This window comes from Typha angustifolia, chromosome 11 (genome assembly GCF_048772165.1).
Source record: "Typha angustifolia cultivar Huaian chromosome 11, ASM4877216v1, whole genome shotgun sequence".
Lineage (NCBI taxonomy): Eukaryota > Viridiplantae > Streptophyta > Magnoliopsida > Poales > Typhaceae > Typha > Typha angustifolia.
Genome location: NC_133249.1, coordinates 14011091 through 14028506, shown reverse-complemented (window position 1 = coordinate 14028506; position 17416 = coordinate 14011091). Strand labels below are relative to the sequence as shown.

The following is a 17416-nucleotide window of genomic DNA, read 5'->3' as shown; positions in this document are numbered from 1 at the left end:
AACAAGTATCACATGAGGACAGTCACACAGGCATTAAGATATACTCAAACTATTTAGGTTTAACAAGTATTACATTAAGCTTATGTGATTGAAGACTCTTGCTGCCTTCTCATTCTCTTATTCTTTTATTTAAGATCTCATATCTACCGCCGAAGCCGATAAATCTGTGGATTGGCTCGTTAGTATATTTATATTATGAATTATAGTTATAATATGCCTCGCGTCATTTTTGATATCAGATATTTTTCTTATAATCATAATTAATACTATTTTATTTTGAGACTAAATTAGTCAAGGAAAAGAAAAGAAAAGAAAAATCTATAGAGATTCTTATGCCCTCAATATATGAGATAGACTTTCATGGTTATCTATGCAAAGAAATGAGAATAATGATAAACAAAATAATAGTCGGGGATTAGTGGATTGATAGGAGCATTTAATAAAATTAATGTACGTGGGCGTGGGGGTATGTAAAACTTTGGACATTGGTGAAGGGTGTGTGTGGAGCCCATTGGGCATTGGGTGGGAGGAAAGGGTGACTTTCTAGCAACGTCATTAAAAGCTTCTCGAATTAGAAAAATCCTATAAATTTCCCCTTTTTCATGGCAGCATTTCGTCAAACACATAACGAACCGTTCCCCAAACCCACCCACATCCACAGGCACAGCACTGCCCCTCTGCCTCAGGCTCAGGCTCAGGCTCAGGAGAAGACAGAGAGTGAGACGAGCTCTATTATTAGAAGCATCTCTCTCGCTTTGGGTTTTGACCTTTTGATCTCAATCGGAGCTCTACTTCCTGGAGTCAATTGTAATCTCTCTCTTCTTTGCTCTCTCTCTCTCTCTATCTCTGTCTCGATCGTTAGGTTAAACTTTGCAGGGGTGGTAGAGATTGGGTCGCTAGAAGATAGAAGCCAGATGATAGATTTAGATGATTATATTGATTGGCTCCTTGGTTGATGGCTATTGAGTGGAGGTTCTTGATTCAGCTCCGCTCCCTGGGATAGGATATTTGCAGTATTTGTAGAAAAGAAGAAGAAGTAATTGATTCTGTCGCTTGTAGTTTTGGGTTCCTGTCTAAATATTCTGTGATTTAATAATATATGTTGCTTACTGTTAATCTATTTGTGTTGCACATTGGGCAGTTTTGGATGGATATCCTTAAGGAGGTTTTGCTAGTCGTGAATACATGGCAGATAGAGGTTTTGGTAGGGTATGACAATGCAAATCATTGTTGTTTTGCTACTGAGTAATTTGATCTGAATCATAAGATATTTGCTGAAGAATACAAGAGCATTTCAGCATAATCATGCATAAAAGAGCATGTATCATAGCAATTTTGCTCATGCGGATCTTAATTTGATCTTTATGGTGTCTTTCTTTTATTAGCCCAATGCATGTCTTTGTGGAAAAGCGTTTTCCTTTATGTGGCTTGATTTTTTTTTGTCAATTAGAATATGGCTGGAAATTAGTTGTAGTTTGATGGGTAGTATCTAATGCTTTCTCTGTTTGGCCTTCTTTCTTACCTAGTGTGGTATTTGAGGGTTACTTACTGCTGGGGCTTTTAGTACTTAAGGACAGTATGCATGTCAGCCCCTGTGGCCCTTGCTGATGAATTGGAAGCAGGGACTTGTTCGAGAAGAACTAGACTGTCCCATGACACTAGTTGCAACATCGGACAAGAGCTCTTACACAATTTGTCCAACAGTCAAGATCTACATGCTTCTAGTGGAAATTCTGGCTTTACAGTTGGTGATCTCGTACTTCCCAATGGGGATCTTTATTCAGGAACACTATCGGGAAGCATGCCAAAGGGATCAGGGAAGTACATATGGTCAGATGGTTGTGTTTATGAGGGCGAGTGGAGGAAAGGGATGAGGCATGGGCGTGGGAAGACAACGTGGTCATCTGGAGCTAATTATGAGGGAGAATATTCTGGTGATTATATGCAAGGTGATGGAACATATATCGCACCAGATAACTTGACATACAAGGGCAGGTGGAGGTTAAATCTTAAGCATGGTCTGGGATATCAAACATATCCCAATGGAGATGTCTTTGAAGGTTCTTGGATTCAGGGAACAATAGAAGGACCTGGTAAGTATACATGGGCTAATGGGAACTTCTATGTTGGCAATATGAAAGGTGGGAAGATGTCTGGAAAGGGAACTCTTACTTGGAAAAATGGGGACTCATATGAAGGGAACTGGCTAGATGGCATGATGCATGGTTTTGGAGTCTATACATGGAGTGATGGTGGGATCTATGTTGGCACTTGGACCAGGGGCTTGAAAGATGGGAAAGGGTCCTTTTATCCAAAAGGATGCAGAATTCCAGCTATCGACGGGTTCTATATTGATGCTTTAAGAAACCGAGGGCTGCTACCTGATTTAGGAAGGCAAAGTCATGGGTCGCGTATCCTGCACGCTTCATCAGTTGATATGGGAAACATGAAGGTCACAGAGACTCGGGAATCTGGTGGTGTCTCGTCTAGCAGTCTTCCAAAGGGTAGCCTGTTAGGTTTTGAGCAATCCCGCACTAGAAACGTGTCTCTCGAAAGGCGTTGGAGTCTTGAGGTAGCCATTGAAAAATTTATTGGGCATAATACAGCAGATATCTCTGTTTTAGAATGTAATGAGAAAGTGGTCGACCACCCTAATCTTCCAATCCTGGAAAGGGAATACATGCAAGGTGTTCTAATCAGTGAGGTAGTAATCGACGATAGCTTTTCAATGTCATCTAAAAAGGCAAAACGGCGTCAAAAGAAATTGGTGAAGGACATCAAAAGGCCTGGAGAGACAATAATCAAGGGTCACAGGAGTTATGATCTAATGCTCAGTCTGCAGCTTGGAATCAGGTAATACTTTATTCTTTGACCTCTTGTTACTTAAAGAGTTAAACTTAGAAGGCTCCTCATACTTCATTGTCTTTTTTTTGGTGTATGTTACTGGCTACTGGATTAAAGATCAGTCTTCCTCTTGTTGTCTGAGCATGTCTCTGTCTTTACAAGTTTTATTGGTCTGTTCATATTGGCCCTCTTTTTTACCTGCATTGCTCCTAATAAGTTGAGTCAGTGAGGGAGGCCTACTAATATATCTAAATTGTGTGGAATGATAGAAGGAGAGGAGCAGGAAAAGAAAAGGCATTATCTGACACATAAATATGACTGTCCATCAATATGGCATATCTTTTAGAAATGTTATGCTTAATTCTAGGCTTTCTAGCCAACAGAGAAACTTCAAGGCTTGAAGTTCAAGCAAGAGAAAAGTTTGCCATGATACATAGACAGCCTTGGCAGGTAGAATTACATATCCTATTAGTGACCTTTTGCACTCAAGTCGCCCAGACTTCCACAAACGCTCTGGGTAAAAATTGAGTCCATGACGAAGAAAGGCAATTACTTCATAGGATGTTTTGTTCATCCATGGGAGATTATCTTGGGAACACATCTTATAGAAGATAAAAGAATAAATAAATGCTTAATAAATTGTATCCTTTTTCACCTTATGACTCTTCATTTTATCATTGCTATAAGCTTCATGGCTGCCATAACTTTAACTTTGAACAAATAATTGAATGCCAAGGGCTTGTAAAATTTAGACGAGATTGTTATTTCACATTCATGTCAATACTCCTAGACATATACTATGTCAGTCATCCCTTCTGCTTTAAAATTTCAATATTTATGACCGTGTGATTCTTGAACTCTAAACTTTATATATGAAAGTTAACTAATGTGCTATGTTTCCCTTGATCAATGTGATTTTTTCTATTCAATTGATGGCTTAGTTGTGATTTTATAATAAAGTTTTTTAACCACTTTCCTTGTTATCAATGTCAAATTTATCACTTTCATGCTAATTATACCAACCATCTTGTCACTGCTATTATCATTGTCATTATTGGTTCATGGTAATGATGTTGAAGATGGATGACTTGCTAGGAAACATTAATACTTCTATATCCTCATATCCGAATCAGATAAGATACATATTGGATACTCCCTTAAGGTATTCAATTTTAAAAAAATAAAATTAATGTTGTGAGTACTTTTCAGATACTTCTTAGAATTGGATATTTCTGAGCTTCCTACCAATATGAGTTAAATCAAAGGAGGCTATGACTTCTCATTTTTTATCGTATTTAGAATGTTTTCTTTGTCAAAATATTGATTCACTTGTTTATTTAATGATCTATATGAGGAAATCATGTTACAATGGTTAATTTCTTTTTATTTATAGAATGAATTTGCATATTTATCTTACATCCTAATTAGTAATATTTGTTACGATTGGTAGTTCTTTTAATATGTAATTGGAGTTCTCCTTATATAAACTACCATACACAACAACAATATATAATTCCTCAGTTAAGAAAATGAAAGTATATAAGTTCACTAATATAAATGTGCAAACATAAATATATACATATATGTATGTATCCTAGGCATATAGTATCCTTGCTTTTGAAAATATGTTGTATCGACGTATCCGTATTGTACCTTTATCTTACGTCAATTATCTGTGCTTCATAGATGAGTAGATGACTTGTCAAAAGCATAAGATAATCTGAAATTTAACCATTTAAAGTGATACTACATACATATATTTTTTATCTAGATTATTTATCTAATCCTATGGACTTGTATTTGAATTCTTGCTTTACATGCACAATCTCTGTTCTGTGCATCTGGATGACTAGTTTTATTGTGCTTCCATTCTTGACGGCTTTTTGTAATGTTTTTTGAAGTATATAATATGAATACATATTGCTAGATACCTTAAACATTTATTATTTTGAACAAATTTATGACTATATGTCATTATATCTAGGTTATGTTAGGGGGTGTTTGGTTGTTAGGAAGTGAGAGAAGAAAGTAATCACTTTTAGAAACTTTTCTACTATTAATGTTTGGTCGCAAAAAATATAACATAGAAATGACTTTCTTACCAACCAAAAGTAGCTTCACTTTTTCTTTTTGACGTCCTTGAGAGGAGAGTCACTTCACTGAAATCTAATCACTTAATTGAACTCTAGTCATTTCTTTGAACTTCATTTTCTAACAATCATACACGTCCTTTATAAAAAGTCGGTGATGATCTCTTTATAATTTTAAATTGTTCTGCTCAGGTATACAGTTGGAAAAATTACACCAATACAAAGGCGTGAAGTTCGTGGTTCAGACTTTGGTCCTAGAGCAAGCTTTTGGATGAATTTTCCTAAAGCAGGTTCACAACTTACACCTTCCCATCGTGCAGAGGATTTTAAATGGAAAGACTATTGCCCCATGGTCTTCAGGTTCGTTGTGTTGGGTGTATTGTTGGATTCTGTGCTAATACATTTTCATTTCCTTTTCCGGCTAAGTATAATGTAATATTTAAATCTTGTAGATGTATTACTTTTTATAGATTTGTTCTTCTCAGTATCTACTAATTTCTTGTAATTTTCTGAAGTTACTATTTCGCTGCTAGTTTTGATGGTAACATTCCACACTACAATATTTTACTTCATCCTAATAGAGTTGCACGACTTAGCATACTCTTGGCAGTTATAGATATCTATGCTTTTTAGAAACAAGATAGAAATTCAAAAAGATACTTACATAATTGGCATCATTAGTTGTATGATATCTTTCCAGAGATTGCATAGTATTCTTCTCTTTGAAGACAAGAGTAGAAGACATAAAGTAAATACCAATAAATGTAATATGTATTTGGATATGAATATGATTCTTTTCCTCCTGAATTGCAACAAAGTACTGTTAATTGAAAAAGAAAATTTAAGTATCAGTTGAGAATCAGAGAACAAATATAAAGAGACAAGTTCACATAAGTTGAAAGCTGATCTTCCTTCATTTTTTTTATAAATCTTGTGCACTTTTAACTTATTTAGGAAATGAAAATGTAATCAAACTAATTTGTAAACATAATCCCATAATCCAAGTCAACTATTTAGTATGGTACCTAAATACGTTGAGTCCATTCCAACTTATGCAATTTCATGTAAGTAACTCCCTATTGTCAAGCACTTGGAGGACATAGTATTTTGGAACCATATATGATAGCTTGGTTCATTAGCTCAGCTCATGAAGTGTTCATCTTAAAGGACCTCTTAATTGATGGAATTTATTAATTTCAATTAGGCTGTTTCATTGAGTTGTTCACACTCTTTCTATAAAATAGTTATTTATGACTGCACTCCTAGGGTATTTCTCTTTTATAATAATCTTGATCTTAGCACATGGGATTAGAATCATGGAGAAACCCTTCATGACCCAGTGCAGTTTTCTTCTTTCATGTCCTATTTTGTGTCTTAGATTCTTATTTACATTCACGAACCACTCCTCTAAGAAGCCCACTTACCAACCTGAAAGGGAAAGATCTCATTAGTCCATCATATTGCAAACTTAAAAGGCAATGGATTTCCCTTTGAGCTATTTTGGGAAGTTATTGGGGTCAAATTGAGAGACAAGCTTTTTGCTATGCTTATAAGACTAGACATGCTTTTGCTTGCTTTTTTCTGGAATATATGATCTAGAACGTCAGTTGTACATGTGGGATTCCTAAGACATTTGCGAAGGATGCAGAGACCTCAATAAATCATATTGGAGAGACCATTAAAGTGAATGTGAATTCTGCCTGGTTTTAAAATAGCCACTTCATTAACTGTAGAATATGGAGAGACCAACTTCAGCCACAATGAAAAGAAAAAGCTAATGTCATTACAAATACTAGAGATAAATAGAACACAATTATCATGTAACTGTCCCAGTTATAGATGGTAAGCATTTTACAGCATATATTCTAAGGTGTGTATGTTTGAGCTCTCTTGTTGGTCAGCGTCTAATTGAACTGCAATATGGTAGTTCATTTTAAAAGCTACATGTATGTACTGGTTTATTTTGTTGTCTAGGTTATCATGTTTTGATTCAAATAATGCGCACATCTGAATCAGGTGTACCTTCTAGGCTTCTTCTATACATCATCACTTGAACCAAAATTTGTGATCTGGACTCTTGGGTACCTATTTGCCTGTTTTGTTTGGTTCTTCTCTGTAAATGTGTTTACTGTGCCAGGCAGAAATTTTTAAAATTTTTATCTTGGATTACCTAATTGCCTGGTTGTTGAGTCTTCATTATTTAGAAGTGTTTAAGCATGGGGATGATAATAGCTTAAAGAAGATAATTGGATTCCTTTAGCAGTGATATCTTAAATAAAGAACTCTAAGAATCATGTCCCTCTTTGTGGTAATTACATTGTGAAATGCAGAAATTTGCGGGAGATGTTCAAGATTGATGCTGCTGATTACATGATTTCTATATGTGGAAGTGCTGCACTTCGGGAGCTTTCTTCCCCTGGGAAGAGTGGTAGTGTCTTTTTCCTCTCCCAAGATGATCGGTTCATGATTAAGACCCTCCGCAAATCTGAAGTGCAGGTGTTTATTCCTTAATATCTTCCAAGTTCTTGTAGCATGGTAGGCTTACTGTTAAATGCATCCTAAACTGGAGCGATAATCTCATACCTTAGTGCTACGTGGTACAATCATCTTATACATTTGCCAATTTATTTCACAATATTATGCCATTATTGAATATATATTTTTGTTGTATTGGCTATGAGGCAGAGGAGAATTTTTTGAATAGACTTCTTTTTCCACCAAGATTGGCCAACTTTAAGCGTGAGTCATAATTCTTAAACAAACTGTAAGAACATTGCCTGCAAAGTTGGACCTGCAAAGTTGGAGTGGCAATTGATTTGCTTTGTAGAGCTTTTCAAACTTAAATTTACTTTTTCAATTTTACAATAGTAAGCTTGCGGCGCTTATGTCTTGGCATAGAAGATGCTTCAATTCTGTCCATACCATATGATTGGAGACTTGGAGCATAGAAAAACTAATATCGGTATACTCCAGTTGCTAGTTTTATTTAGAAAAGCTTACGTTACATGCTATCCGGCTACTCTTACTGATGATTGTTACTTGAATTAAACTTTACAAGTAAAATATGTTAGCATATTTCTTTTATGTATTTGATGCTTTCAAGCTATTATATTTTCAATTAACTTTTTCATATGCTGTTTGTATCAATATTCCACATATCAGATTACCTTTTGTGATATTGTTTCCCTAATTATGGAAAATTTGGAAGTTGCACTTATGATAACTTATCATTGTGTAGGTTCTGTTGCGGATGCTTCCAAATTATTATCACCATGTACGCACATATGAGAACACACTCATAACTAAATTTTTTGGTCTCCACAGGGTGAAACCATCTAGCGGTCAAAAGGTAATGGCAACAGACTGCATAAATGACATTCCCTATTGCAAACTTCAGCACATGGTCTCATATCCGTACAACATTGCCTTTTTGCTTCCTTTTCTTTGACGTCTCATATTTGTAGTCTTCAATATTAAGGAGATATTTATTCTTTGACCTTTGTAAATGGCAGTTCCGGTTCGTAGTAATGGGAAACATGTTTTGCACAGAATTAAGGATTCACCGAAGATTTGATTTAAAAGGTTCATCTTTGGGGCGTTCAACTGACAAAGTTGAAATTGATGAAAACACAACATTAAAAGATTTGGATCTGAACTATTCCTTTTATCTGGAACCTTCTTGGCGTGAGGCTTTACTTAAGTAAGAGAGTATTCTTTGTAAGCACTGGTGTACTTTCTGTTTGATTATTTTTATGCTCTCAATTTTTAGTTTTATTCATTTAAATACAACTTGCTTTATTCTTTGTCCTAAGTTGCCCTTATCTGTAGTATATAACATGTCTAAGTTGGATTTCATTTTGAACTGAATTTCTGTTAACCATGTATTTGCCCTATTTACGTAAAGCTGTGTGACTACAATGCCTATAGTCACAAAAAATTGATAGCTATAGCATATTACATAATTATATGGAGAACTATAGACAGGATGTATGTGTTTATCCATTGTTGCGAGTGAGAATAATAATGTCACAATTGTGTTATGATTAATAAATTGAGTGTTTTTTATCCAGTTGTTGCTCCTCCATTGTTTCACTTCAAAATTGTGTTTCAAAGTGTTGATGTGACCTTGTTTATGATATACTGACCAAAAGTCAATGATCTCTACATGTCTGCCATTCGTAGTGTTGCTGCTGAGAAATTTACAGTCCTAGCACTGAAAATACATTCTCTCATTGTTCACTATCTCAAGTGGAGGTGTTTTTGTTAAATGGTATTATTGATGTTCTTATTTGCTAGAATGGTAGTACTAAAAAGATTGTCAGACATTCATGATTCTGATAAGTTTCTCCTACAGGCAGATTGAGATTGACAGCAAATTCCTGGAAACACAGCGGATAATGGATTATAGCCTATTGTTAGGTGTACACTACCGAGCTCCACAACACTTGAGGTCACATGTATCTCAAAGTGTCACAGCAGACAGACTGACAGTTCTTACTGAGGAAGGTACTTATTCTTTTACGTGCAGCATTCATACTGGGAAAAGGTTTGGCTAGTTTTGAACTAGATCAATCTTTGCAATGTTAGAACCAGTAATCAATAGAGATTAGCTTTCTTCTAAGTGTGGAATGAGAAACTTGAAGAAGGTAGATATAGTTATCCAGAATCTGAAAAGTATACATACACTGATAATCAAGAGAAATTTGAGCAAGGTGCTATTCTATTGATTAACTTTCTTCTAAGTGTGGAATGAGAAACTTGAAGAAGGTAGATATAGGTACCTAGAATCTGAGAAGTTGGCATACACTGATAATCAAGAGAAATTTGAGCAAGGTGCTGTTCCATTCGAAATATTGGGAATGTCACACTCATTCATAGGAGCAATTCAACATAATTTATGCGATACTCTTTAAGGACTTGTTTATGCTAAAGCCTCAGATGAATTCCAGCTAGATAGATGGATATCATCCTTGATGTTTCTACATTAGTGCTTTGGATATACACAATATGATCATTGCTGATGAGGTAAAGACTAAAGAGAACAGTGAGGGTCCTCAAGGTTAATCCATAAAAACAGGCCACTTAGAGACAATAATCATCATTTCTTCATTAATTTGGTGTACTCATTTTAAGAGCTTGATATCACTGAACATACAATTGCTTCCAAGCTCTGTTTCTTTGGGGGATTGGACTATCTAGCAATTGCACTCCCTAGACCACTACCATGTAGTTAGGTAGGGACAATCAATCCATAGTTATGGCCTATGGGAATAATGGAATGAATGGGGATTAAACAAAAAATAGAAAAATGAAGATGATGATCTTTTCTAAGAAATCCTTTCTTATCGACAGTGTCATTAAGCATTTATCTTGTATTTGCTGCAAATCACAAATTTGGAAATGATGCTTATATAATGATTAATAAACACAGACGTGCAGGAGGATGAGACTTCTAACTACCCACAGGGACTTGTTTTGGTTCAACGTGGAAATGATGAAAATAGTGTTGTTGTGGGTCCTCACATAAGAGGCAGCCGCCTACGAGCATCGGCTGCTGGTTTTGAGGAAGTGGATCTTCTGCTTCCTGGGACAGCAAGGTTTGCTTGTTTAAATTTCATCCTTTCTTGTACATTTCGAACTTGATGACTATTCTTTCAAGGTTATGCACTGAAGCATAATTACACTCTCATATAACGGTAAGTTCATGCTTATCTCTTACAACTGGTAATAAATATTGTATCGTCATCTTCACTAGGCTCCAGATCCAGCTTGGAGTCAACATGCCTGCGAGGGCGGAGTACAGTCCAAAAGAAGATAGAAACCAGTTATTCCATGAGGTGTACGATGTGGTTCTCTACCTTGGGATCATTGACATTTTGCAGGCATACAACATGACTAAGAAAGTTGAGCATGCTTATAAATCCCTTCAATTTGATTCCGTCTCAATCTCTGTGGTAGACCCCAAGTTCTACTCAAAGCGCTTCTTGAGATTTATTCAGACAGTCTTCCCTGAAAATCCTTAGCATGTGAGATTTTCTGTGTTTATTTGTACCTTGACTTATTTCAAAGTCTACACTATACAGATGTCAGCTATGTAAGTTTTTACCAAGAATCAAATCTGTGTTCTTTTTTTTTTACATGATTCCTGCTGCTAATAGTTGCATGATTCAGATTGTATAGTTTTTCTGTATTAATGCTTATGTAAGGCCAAATCACCAAAAAAAAAAACCAGATCAATCTCTGGAGATCATTTTTACCATGCTCTAAAAATTACTGGCATGAGCCTTGCTTTACAACTAGTAAATTTATTCTATTTGGGAATGATTCAGATCAGGGAAGGCAAATCCCATCATGGTGTGAAGCTCTACATCATAACTGTTGCGTTTTGTTCATCTTCTCGATTTGTTTGCAATTCCTATCACATCCCAGTGTTCATTGTCTGCAGCATTAGGAAATATTAGTAAGCTTACCAAGGGCAACTGGAAGAGCCAAACTAAACTGCCTTTGGACTTTGCAAATATATTAAAACAGTATGAAGGCTATCAAGTAACCCAGCTGCATCAAACCTGCCCCCTTATCTATTAAATCTATTAAAAGAAGAGAACAATTCAGAGTTCATGAAGACCACTCCAACCAGAATTGTTGAACTGAATCAGGCTAAGAATTGATATCTGAGTTCCCAGTAAACCTTGAAATAATCTTTCTGAAGTAGGAACATCTTGTGAGTAAAATGATCTATATACTTTCATTTGTCTCTTAGCAAAGAATGCATAAAGATTTGCTCACTAAATCTTAATATGTCCTTTGAATTGAGCTTATATAAGCCACCACAATGAAAAGAACTTTTGAACTTTATATGGTAGATATGATTATTCAAACTACTACTAATTCCACCATCCACAGCGAGATTATAAAAAGAGTGAAGGAAATAAATACCATTTGAAAAAAAAAAGAAAAATCTCCATGATGTACTGTCCTTGCTCTCCTCTTCAAGATAGACTAAAGATTAAAGGAGCAGAGTAAATCTCGTATGCCAATTCGAACCTCACTTGATCTTATCCTCTTCCAAGACCACACCAGAGAAGTGATCTCTTCATTAAGAGAAAGCTTGATATCATTCTTAATTCCTTAAAAACTAAAAAGTTTTAGTTTGAAAATATTAGTAGTTCTTAAAACACCCCTCCAAAAATATTAACATCTAAAATATGCAGATTCTTGAAGATGCACTATCCTCTTATAATAAGCTTCCAAAATAATGTCTTTCCGGACAGGCTCTTCTTATTTATGTAGTCCATCCACCATCATGTTTTTAATACTCAAGATTAAGCTCCTATGATGCGAAACTATAGTGGAATTGAGACAGTAGTGCCTAGTAACGGACAGTCTAGAATTATTTCACAAGAGAAGTTGATACTACTATAAAATATTGACCATTCTTCTCTCTCAAAAAAATAAAATAAAATAAAATATTGATCATCTAATGATTTTATTTTGGCTACTTGCAATCATAACATGAAATTGGAGGCCATGTCACATATCATATTATATGGGTTGGGTTGTTACTCCGAAGAGTTGTCTCATCGCAATTGTACCATGTATCCTAATGTAAAGAAAAGAAATCTTCCACTCATAGACAATTGAGAAGAAAAGAAAAGGTGACCCGAAAAAAAACACAAAGATTTGAAAGGGAACGAATAAGACCCTAATAGAGAAAGCTCACCTAAAGTTTGAGCCAATCTCTTCTTCTTCTTCTTCTTCTTCTTTTCTCTCTCTCTCTCTGGCCGCTGGCCTCTATCATCCTCCGTTGTGTTGGTAATTTTATATATTTGACATAAATTTTTTATTAACTTTGAGCTAAGTTTTAAATGGGACCTACATATTATTAATGATGGTTTAATGGTGAAATTATTTAGCTTAAAGTGTATTTTATTGTCAAATATTCACTTAGTCAAATCTATAAAGAGAAGTGAATGAAAATTGGCTCTAGAGTGGGTATCATGACAATGAAAAATAAAGAAAAGTGAGTCTAGTACCATATTGGATATTTGAGAAATGTTAGTATGGTATATAAGTAACAAACTTTTTATGGGTTTTGGGCCCCAAAAGAGGTACCTATTCGATGACCTTTTGCATCTTTTCATCAAGCCTGTTTAATTCTATAAATAGGTTATCTTTGCAAAATTTTAAAGAGGAAACTTGGTTTATTCCTTCTAGAGTGACTCTTTGGAATCAAATTGTTACCTTCAATACGTTGCTTCCTCCTCGCTGCCATCTACTACACCAAAGTCTGCAGTTGTCCACCATGCCAAATTCCTCACCAAAGATCGCCCTTTGTACGACTTTAGGACTCATGACGGTCACGATGAAACTTCGGTTAGCTGGTCTATAATTAAGTGTTGTTCCTCTTCGATCATGTACGCCCTTTGGGCTGGGCTGGGCTGGGCTGGGCTTGATGTTTGTTTTTGTTTATTATATTTATTATAGTGGTAGTGGGGCTACTTCAAACGTATCTTCCTAAAGGGCTTTTCATAAAAAAAAAAAAAAAGAAGAAGAAGAAGAAGAAGAATTGATAATAAGAGAAGATATAAATAATCAAAATTATATTCCAGCAAAGGTTGGTAGTGAGGACAAAGTACTAACACGTCCATAAAGCTCTGCTTAGTTAATTTGAAATAAGAATATTCAAATTGGACTGGAGACTGGAGAGAGAGAGAGAGAGAGAGAGAGAGAGAGAGGGAGAGAGAGAGGAGAGAGAGAGAGAGACTTAATAGTTTAATAGTAACGTCGTTTTATTACGTAGACAGAAGACAAGCACATTAAAGTTTATGCATGTATTACAATGACAAGCACGACATGGCTAACCTCCATGAAAAAGATAAATAGCTTAGCCAATAGCCATCATAACTCTTTTAACCAATGTTTTCAACTGAATTATCCACGTCCACCACCGTAGCCCGAACCATAACCAGACCCATACCCGGATCCATATCCAGATCCATAACCCGATCCCCCGCCGCCACCTCCGCCGCCCCCCATCCCATATCCTCCGCCCTGTCCGCCACCACTACCATACCCGGATCCGCTACCATATCCGGATCCGCTACCGTAGCCTGATCCATTACCACCTCCACCGCCTCCGCCGCCACCACCGCCTCCGCCGCCATTTCCGTAACCATCGGGTAATCCTCCACCTGACCCATAACCCGACCCGCTACCACTACCGTAGCCATAGCCGGATCCATCGGCGCCGCCTCCGTATCCCGATCCTCCACCGCCACCTCCTCCACTGCCGCCGCCCGAGCCATATCCGGATCCATAACCGGATCCATAACCAGAACCATACCCAGACCCGCTACCACCACCAGATCCCCCGCCACCGCCGCCACCACCTCCTCCTCCGCCGCCACCCCCACCACCCTCTCCGCCACCATAGCCAGAGCCATAGCCAGAGCCGTACCCTGAGCCATAACCTGAGCCATGGCCAGAACCACCACCTCCACCTCCACCACCACCACCACCTCCTCCTCCTCCTCCTCCATTACCATTTAAGCGCATTGCCGCCCTCCCGGCGGCGATGAGCTCAACGCTAAGCAGCAACAAGAATGCAACGGCTACAACCTTAGAGCTAGCCATGGCTCGTGTACTCTTGGGTACAAGAGTTGGCTTTGTAGGGGTATATATATATATAATGGCATCGCAAGCTAATTATTAGTGCATCATCTGGTCATTGCGATTTGTGAACGAAAACTACGTCCCTTAATATGTGACGTGGAACCCAAGTATCAAAAGGAAATGTGAACGCGATTGGCGAATCGAATGACACGGTTCGATTCATTAGATTGAATCATATTCTAAGCCTATGAATATAACATTAATCAATATTTTGTAGATAGTGTGAGAGCACCGAGGCTACTTGAGACTCTCTTAAGAGAGTAGTAGGTAGTAGTAGTAGTAGTAGTAGTAGTAGTAGTAGTAGTAGTTTATTAAGCTCCAAATAGTTTGGAAATTTATTTATTTCTTTTAAATGAAATTTTTTAAAAAAAAAGAGAGAATATTTTCTCTTCCAAAAAGACAAAAGAAACAAAAGGTGGGACCCAAGTGAGCGGCCGAGGCCGTGGCACGGAAACACGTGGCGGGGAGTTGGGTGTGGCGCACTTGGATGAAGTTGTGGTGCAACCACTGGAGTAGGAAGGCTAGCTAGGGTCTCGTGTTCTCACACGTGGCAGTAAGTGGAGTCGTTGAGGGGAAGGTTCTAGTAGCAGAGTCCCGGAGTGGGTTGGGTCGGGTTAGGTCGTAGTCAACTCGAACATTCGGTTGTGTCGGCATACAGCTTGCTCCAATCTTCTACATCTTCTTTCTTCTTTCTCTTCTTTTTAATGTTTGTGGTCAACTTATTCCATCTTTCTTCTAGATCTTATTTCTTCTCTCTCCTTTTAATGTTTGTGGTCATACTTTCAATCTTTACGTGAGTGGATTTGCGTAGAGCTTCTCTATATTCTCCAAAGAGAGTAAGTAAAGTAATAGGAACTATTCTCATAATAATAACAATAATAATAGGAACTGATAGAAGAATGGATGTTGATATTGCTCTAAATTTTTTACTAACTCTAGTCTAGGAGAAATGATCTTGGAATACTAAAGATCTTATACGTTAAACATCATAACTAACCATAGAAGAAAATAAACAACGCAAACACACAAGAATTCTTTTGTACTCAAAGAATAAAAATCACTTATTTATTTCCTATGATCAAATCAATTACGAAACTGCAACGAATATAATATGAAACTTATAGATCGCCAACTAAATCTCATAGTTGTATTTGAAGTAATCCCGTAATAAATTGTTTCTCATGATTGATCAATCAATCCCGAGATCTGATGTCCTATTTCAATGACCCTTGAGATAGCAATATACTCCGAGGAATAATACCACAACCACGAACAAAACTCTACAATAAATTCTTCTAGGATCTGAATATAATTTCTACATTTTACTTACTATTAGTAACGTTGTAGAATACTTTTATTACTATTAAAAATGTCATAAAAATGTTCAAACACTCATAGAATATGAGCCTCGAATAAGTTATGCTAATTATAAATTCCTTAATTTCTTTCTGTCATGCTTACACATAATAATCTAAATACATCAGTTAAGGATTTTGTACACGAATTGCCAATTTCAAGATCTAACACTACCTAGGAGATAATTTGCAAATTATTACTGCATAAATATACTGGATCCACTGGTCTACATTAGATCTCTTCAAGATCAAGGATTCTCTTACTATATCAACCCCTTAACCGGTGTGAGATCGTCTGCAAACCTTAGCTAAAGGAATTTTAGACCAGAGTACGTGGTGACCGCAGCACCTATCGAAGGATTCCTGAAGCTAAAGGTACATACAATTCAGACATCATTAAATCGCCCAAAGAACTGTGCAATCATTTCCACCGAGATGATGAAGAAAAAAATTTACTTGGTAGGTAACTTTTTATGATTTAAGGAGATCATAAGACGGAATCTAACTCTAAATAATTATTATGTAAAAAAATATTTTGTGGTTGATATTGGTTTAACTTAATGACTTAACTCAGTTGATGACTCGACGGTATAATTAGCTTAAAGAAGGATGACTTAGAGTAATATTTTTTGGTTCAAAACAATAGTTTTGCGATGCATATAGCTTAGAGTCTAAATTATACGGCTTAGTATATTAACTAAAGCTTGATAACACTTTAGTGTCTTTAAATTCAGAGATGATTAGCTTTTTGTTCAGCTCATAATTAGCCTTCCGAGTTTTTAGGGGATGGGGAGGAAAGGTCAGTTCATCAACCTCTAAAACTTACCTATTCGATTCATATAAAAAGGAGCTTCAGTGCACCTCAGAAAGGAGTGGATCGCAAAAGTTTACTACCCTTTTTAAAGAGCATCCAGTTTGCAAATTGCAAAAGACCATGGATCACAGTTGGATTTAACAAGTCTTAGATTATCGTCCAACAAAAAAATAGAAGTTCTTAGATGAAACGTTCCTTAACTTCCTTTCCATCCACACACTGGTGATAACTAGAAAAAGCCTACTTGTCGTATTCAAAGGCTGTTCAGAAGAGTAGCTTTGGAAAGGGATTCTTTTACTGTACAAATTGAGGACAATATAAAGACTATCTACAGCACCTGTACAAGAAGGAACCAGAGAGTACAATGAACTCTGTACTCTCCTTTCCTTGACACTGGCATCAGCATTCTATGCGAGAATTGATACTAAATGAGGCCCTCACCACTTTTTCCACAGCCACTCTTTCAGCCAAATGCACCACCTTTCAGTGCAGTACAATTTAACAAAAGATAGAGATGCTAGAAAGCTAAAATTGACTTTTTGCCCTGCATATACTTCTTTTTTCTAGACCAAAGAATAAATTAGGAAAAATATTTTCTCCACAGTCTCTCACTCTCACTTCTAAGCTGGGCCTTAATAAAA

The 17416-nt window shown here is 36.6% G+C and overlaps 2 protein-coding genes across 2 annotated transcripts; one reads left to right on the top strand and one right to left on the bottom strand.

The window, feature by feature from the left end:
• Positions 1-613: 613 nt before the first annotated feature.
• LOC140769991 (phosphatidylinositol 4-phosphate 5-kinase 9) lies at positions 614-11069 on the top strand. The gene is made up of 9 exons (XM_073110930.1): positions 614-807; positions 1527-2853; positions 5127-5294; positions 7265-7430; positions 8173-8283; positions 8447-8634; positions 9289-9440; positions 10366-10531; positions 10690-11069. The coding sequence occupies exons 2-9, from the start codon at positions 1583-1585 to the stop codon at positions 10955-10957; spliced, it is 2490 nt and encodes an 829-aa protein (XP_072967031.1). The 5' UTR covers positions 614-807; positions 1527-1582; the 3' UTR covers positions 10958-11069.
• A 2636-nt stretch (positions 11070-13705) lies between these two features.
• Positions 13706-14577, bottom strand: LOC140771024 (uncharacterized). Its single transcript, XM_073112376.1, has one exon. It carries the CDS (start codon positions 14565-14567, stop codon positions 13866-13868), a length of 702 nt encoding a protein of 233 aa, XP_072968477.1. The 5' UTR covers positions 14568-14577; the 3' UTR covers positions 13706-13865.
• Positions 14578-17416: the final 2839 nt, after the last annotated feature.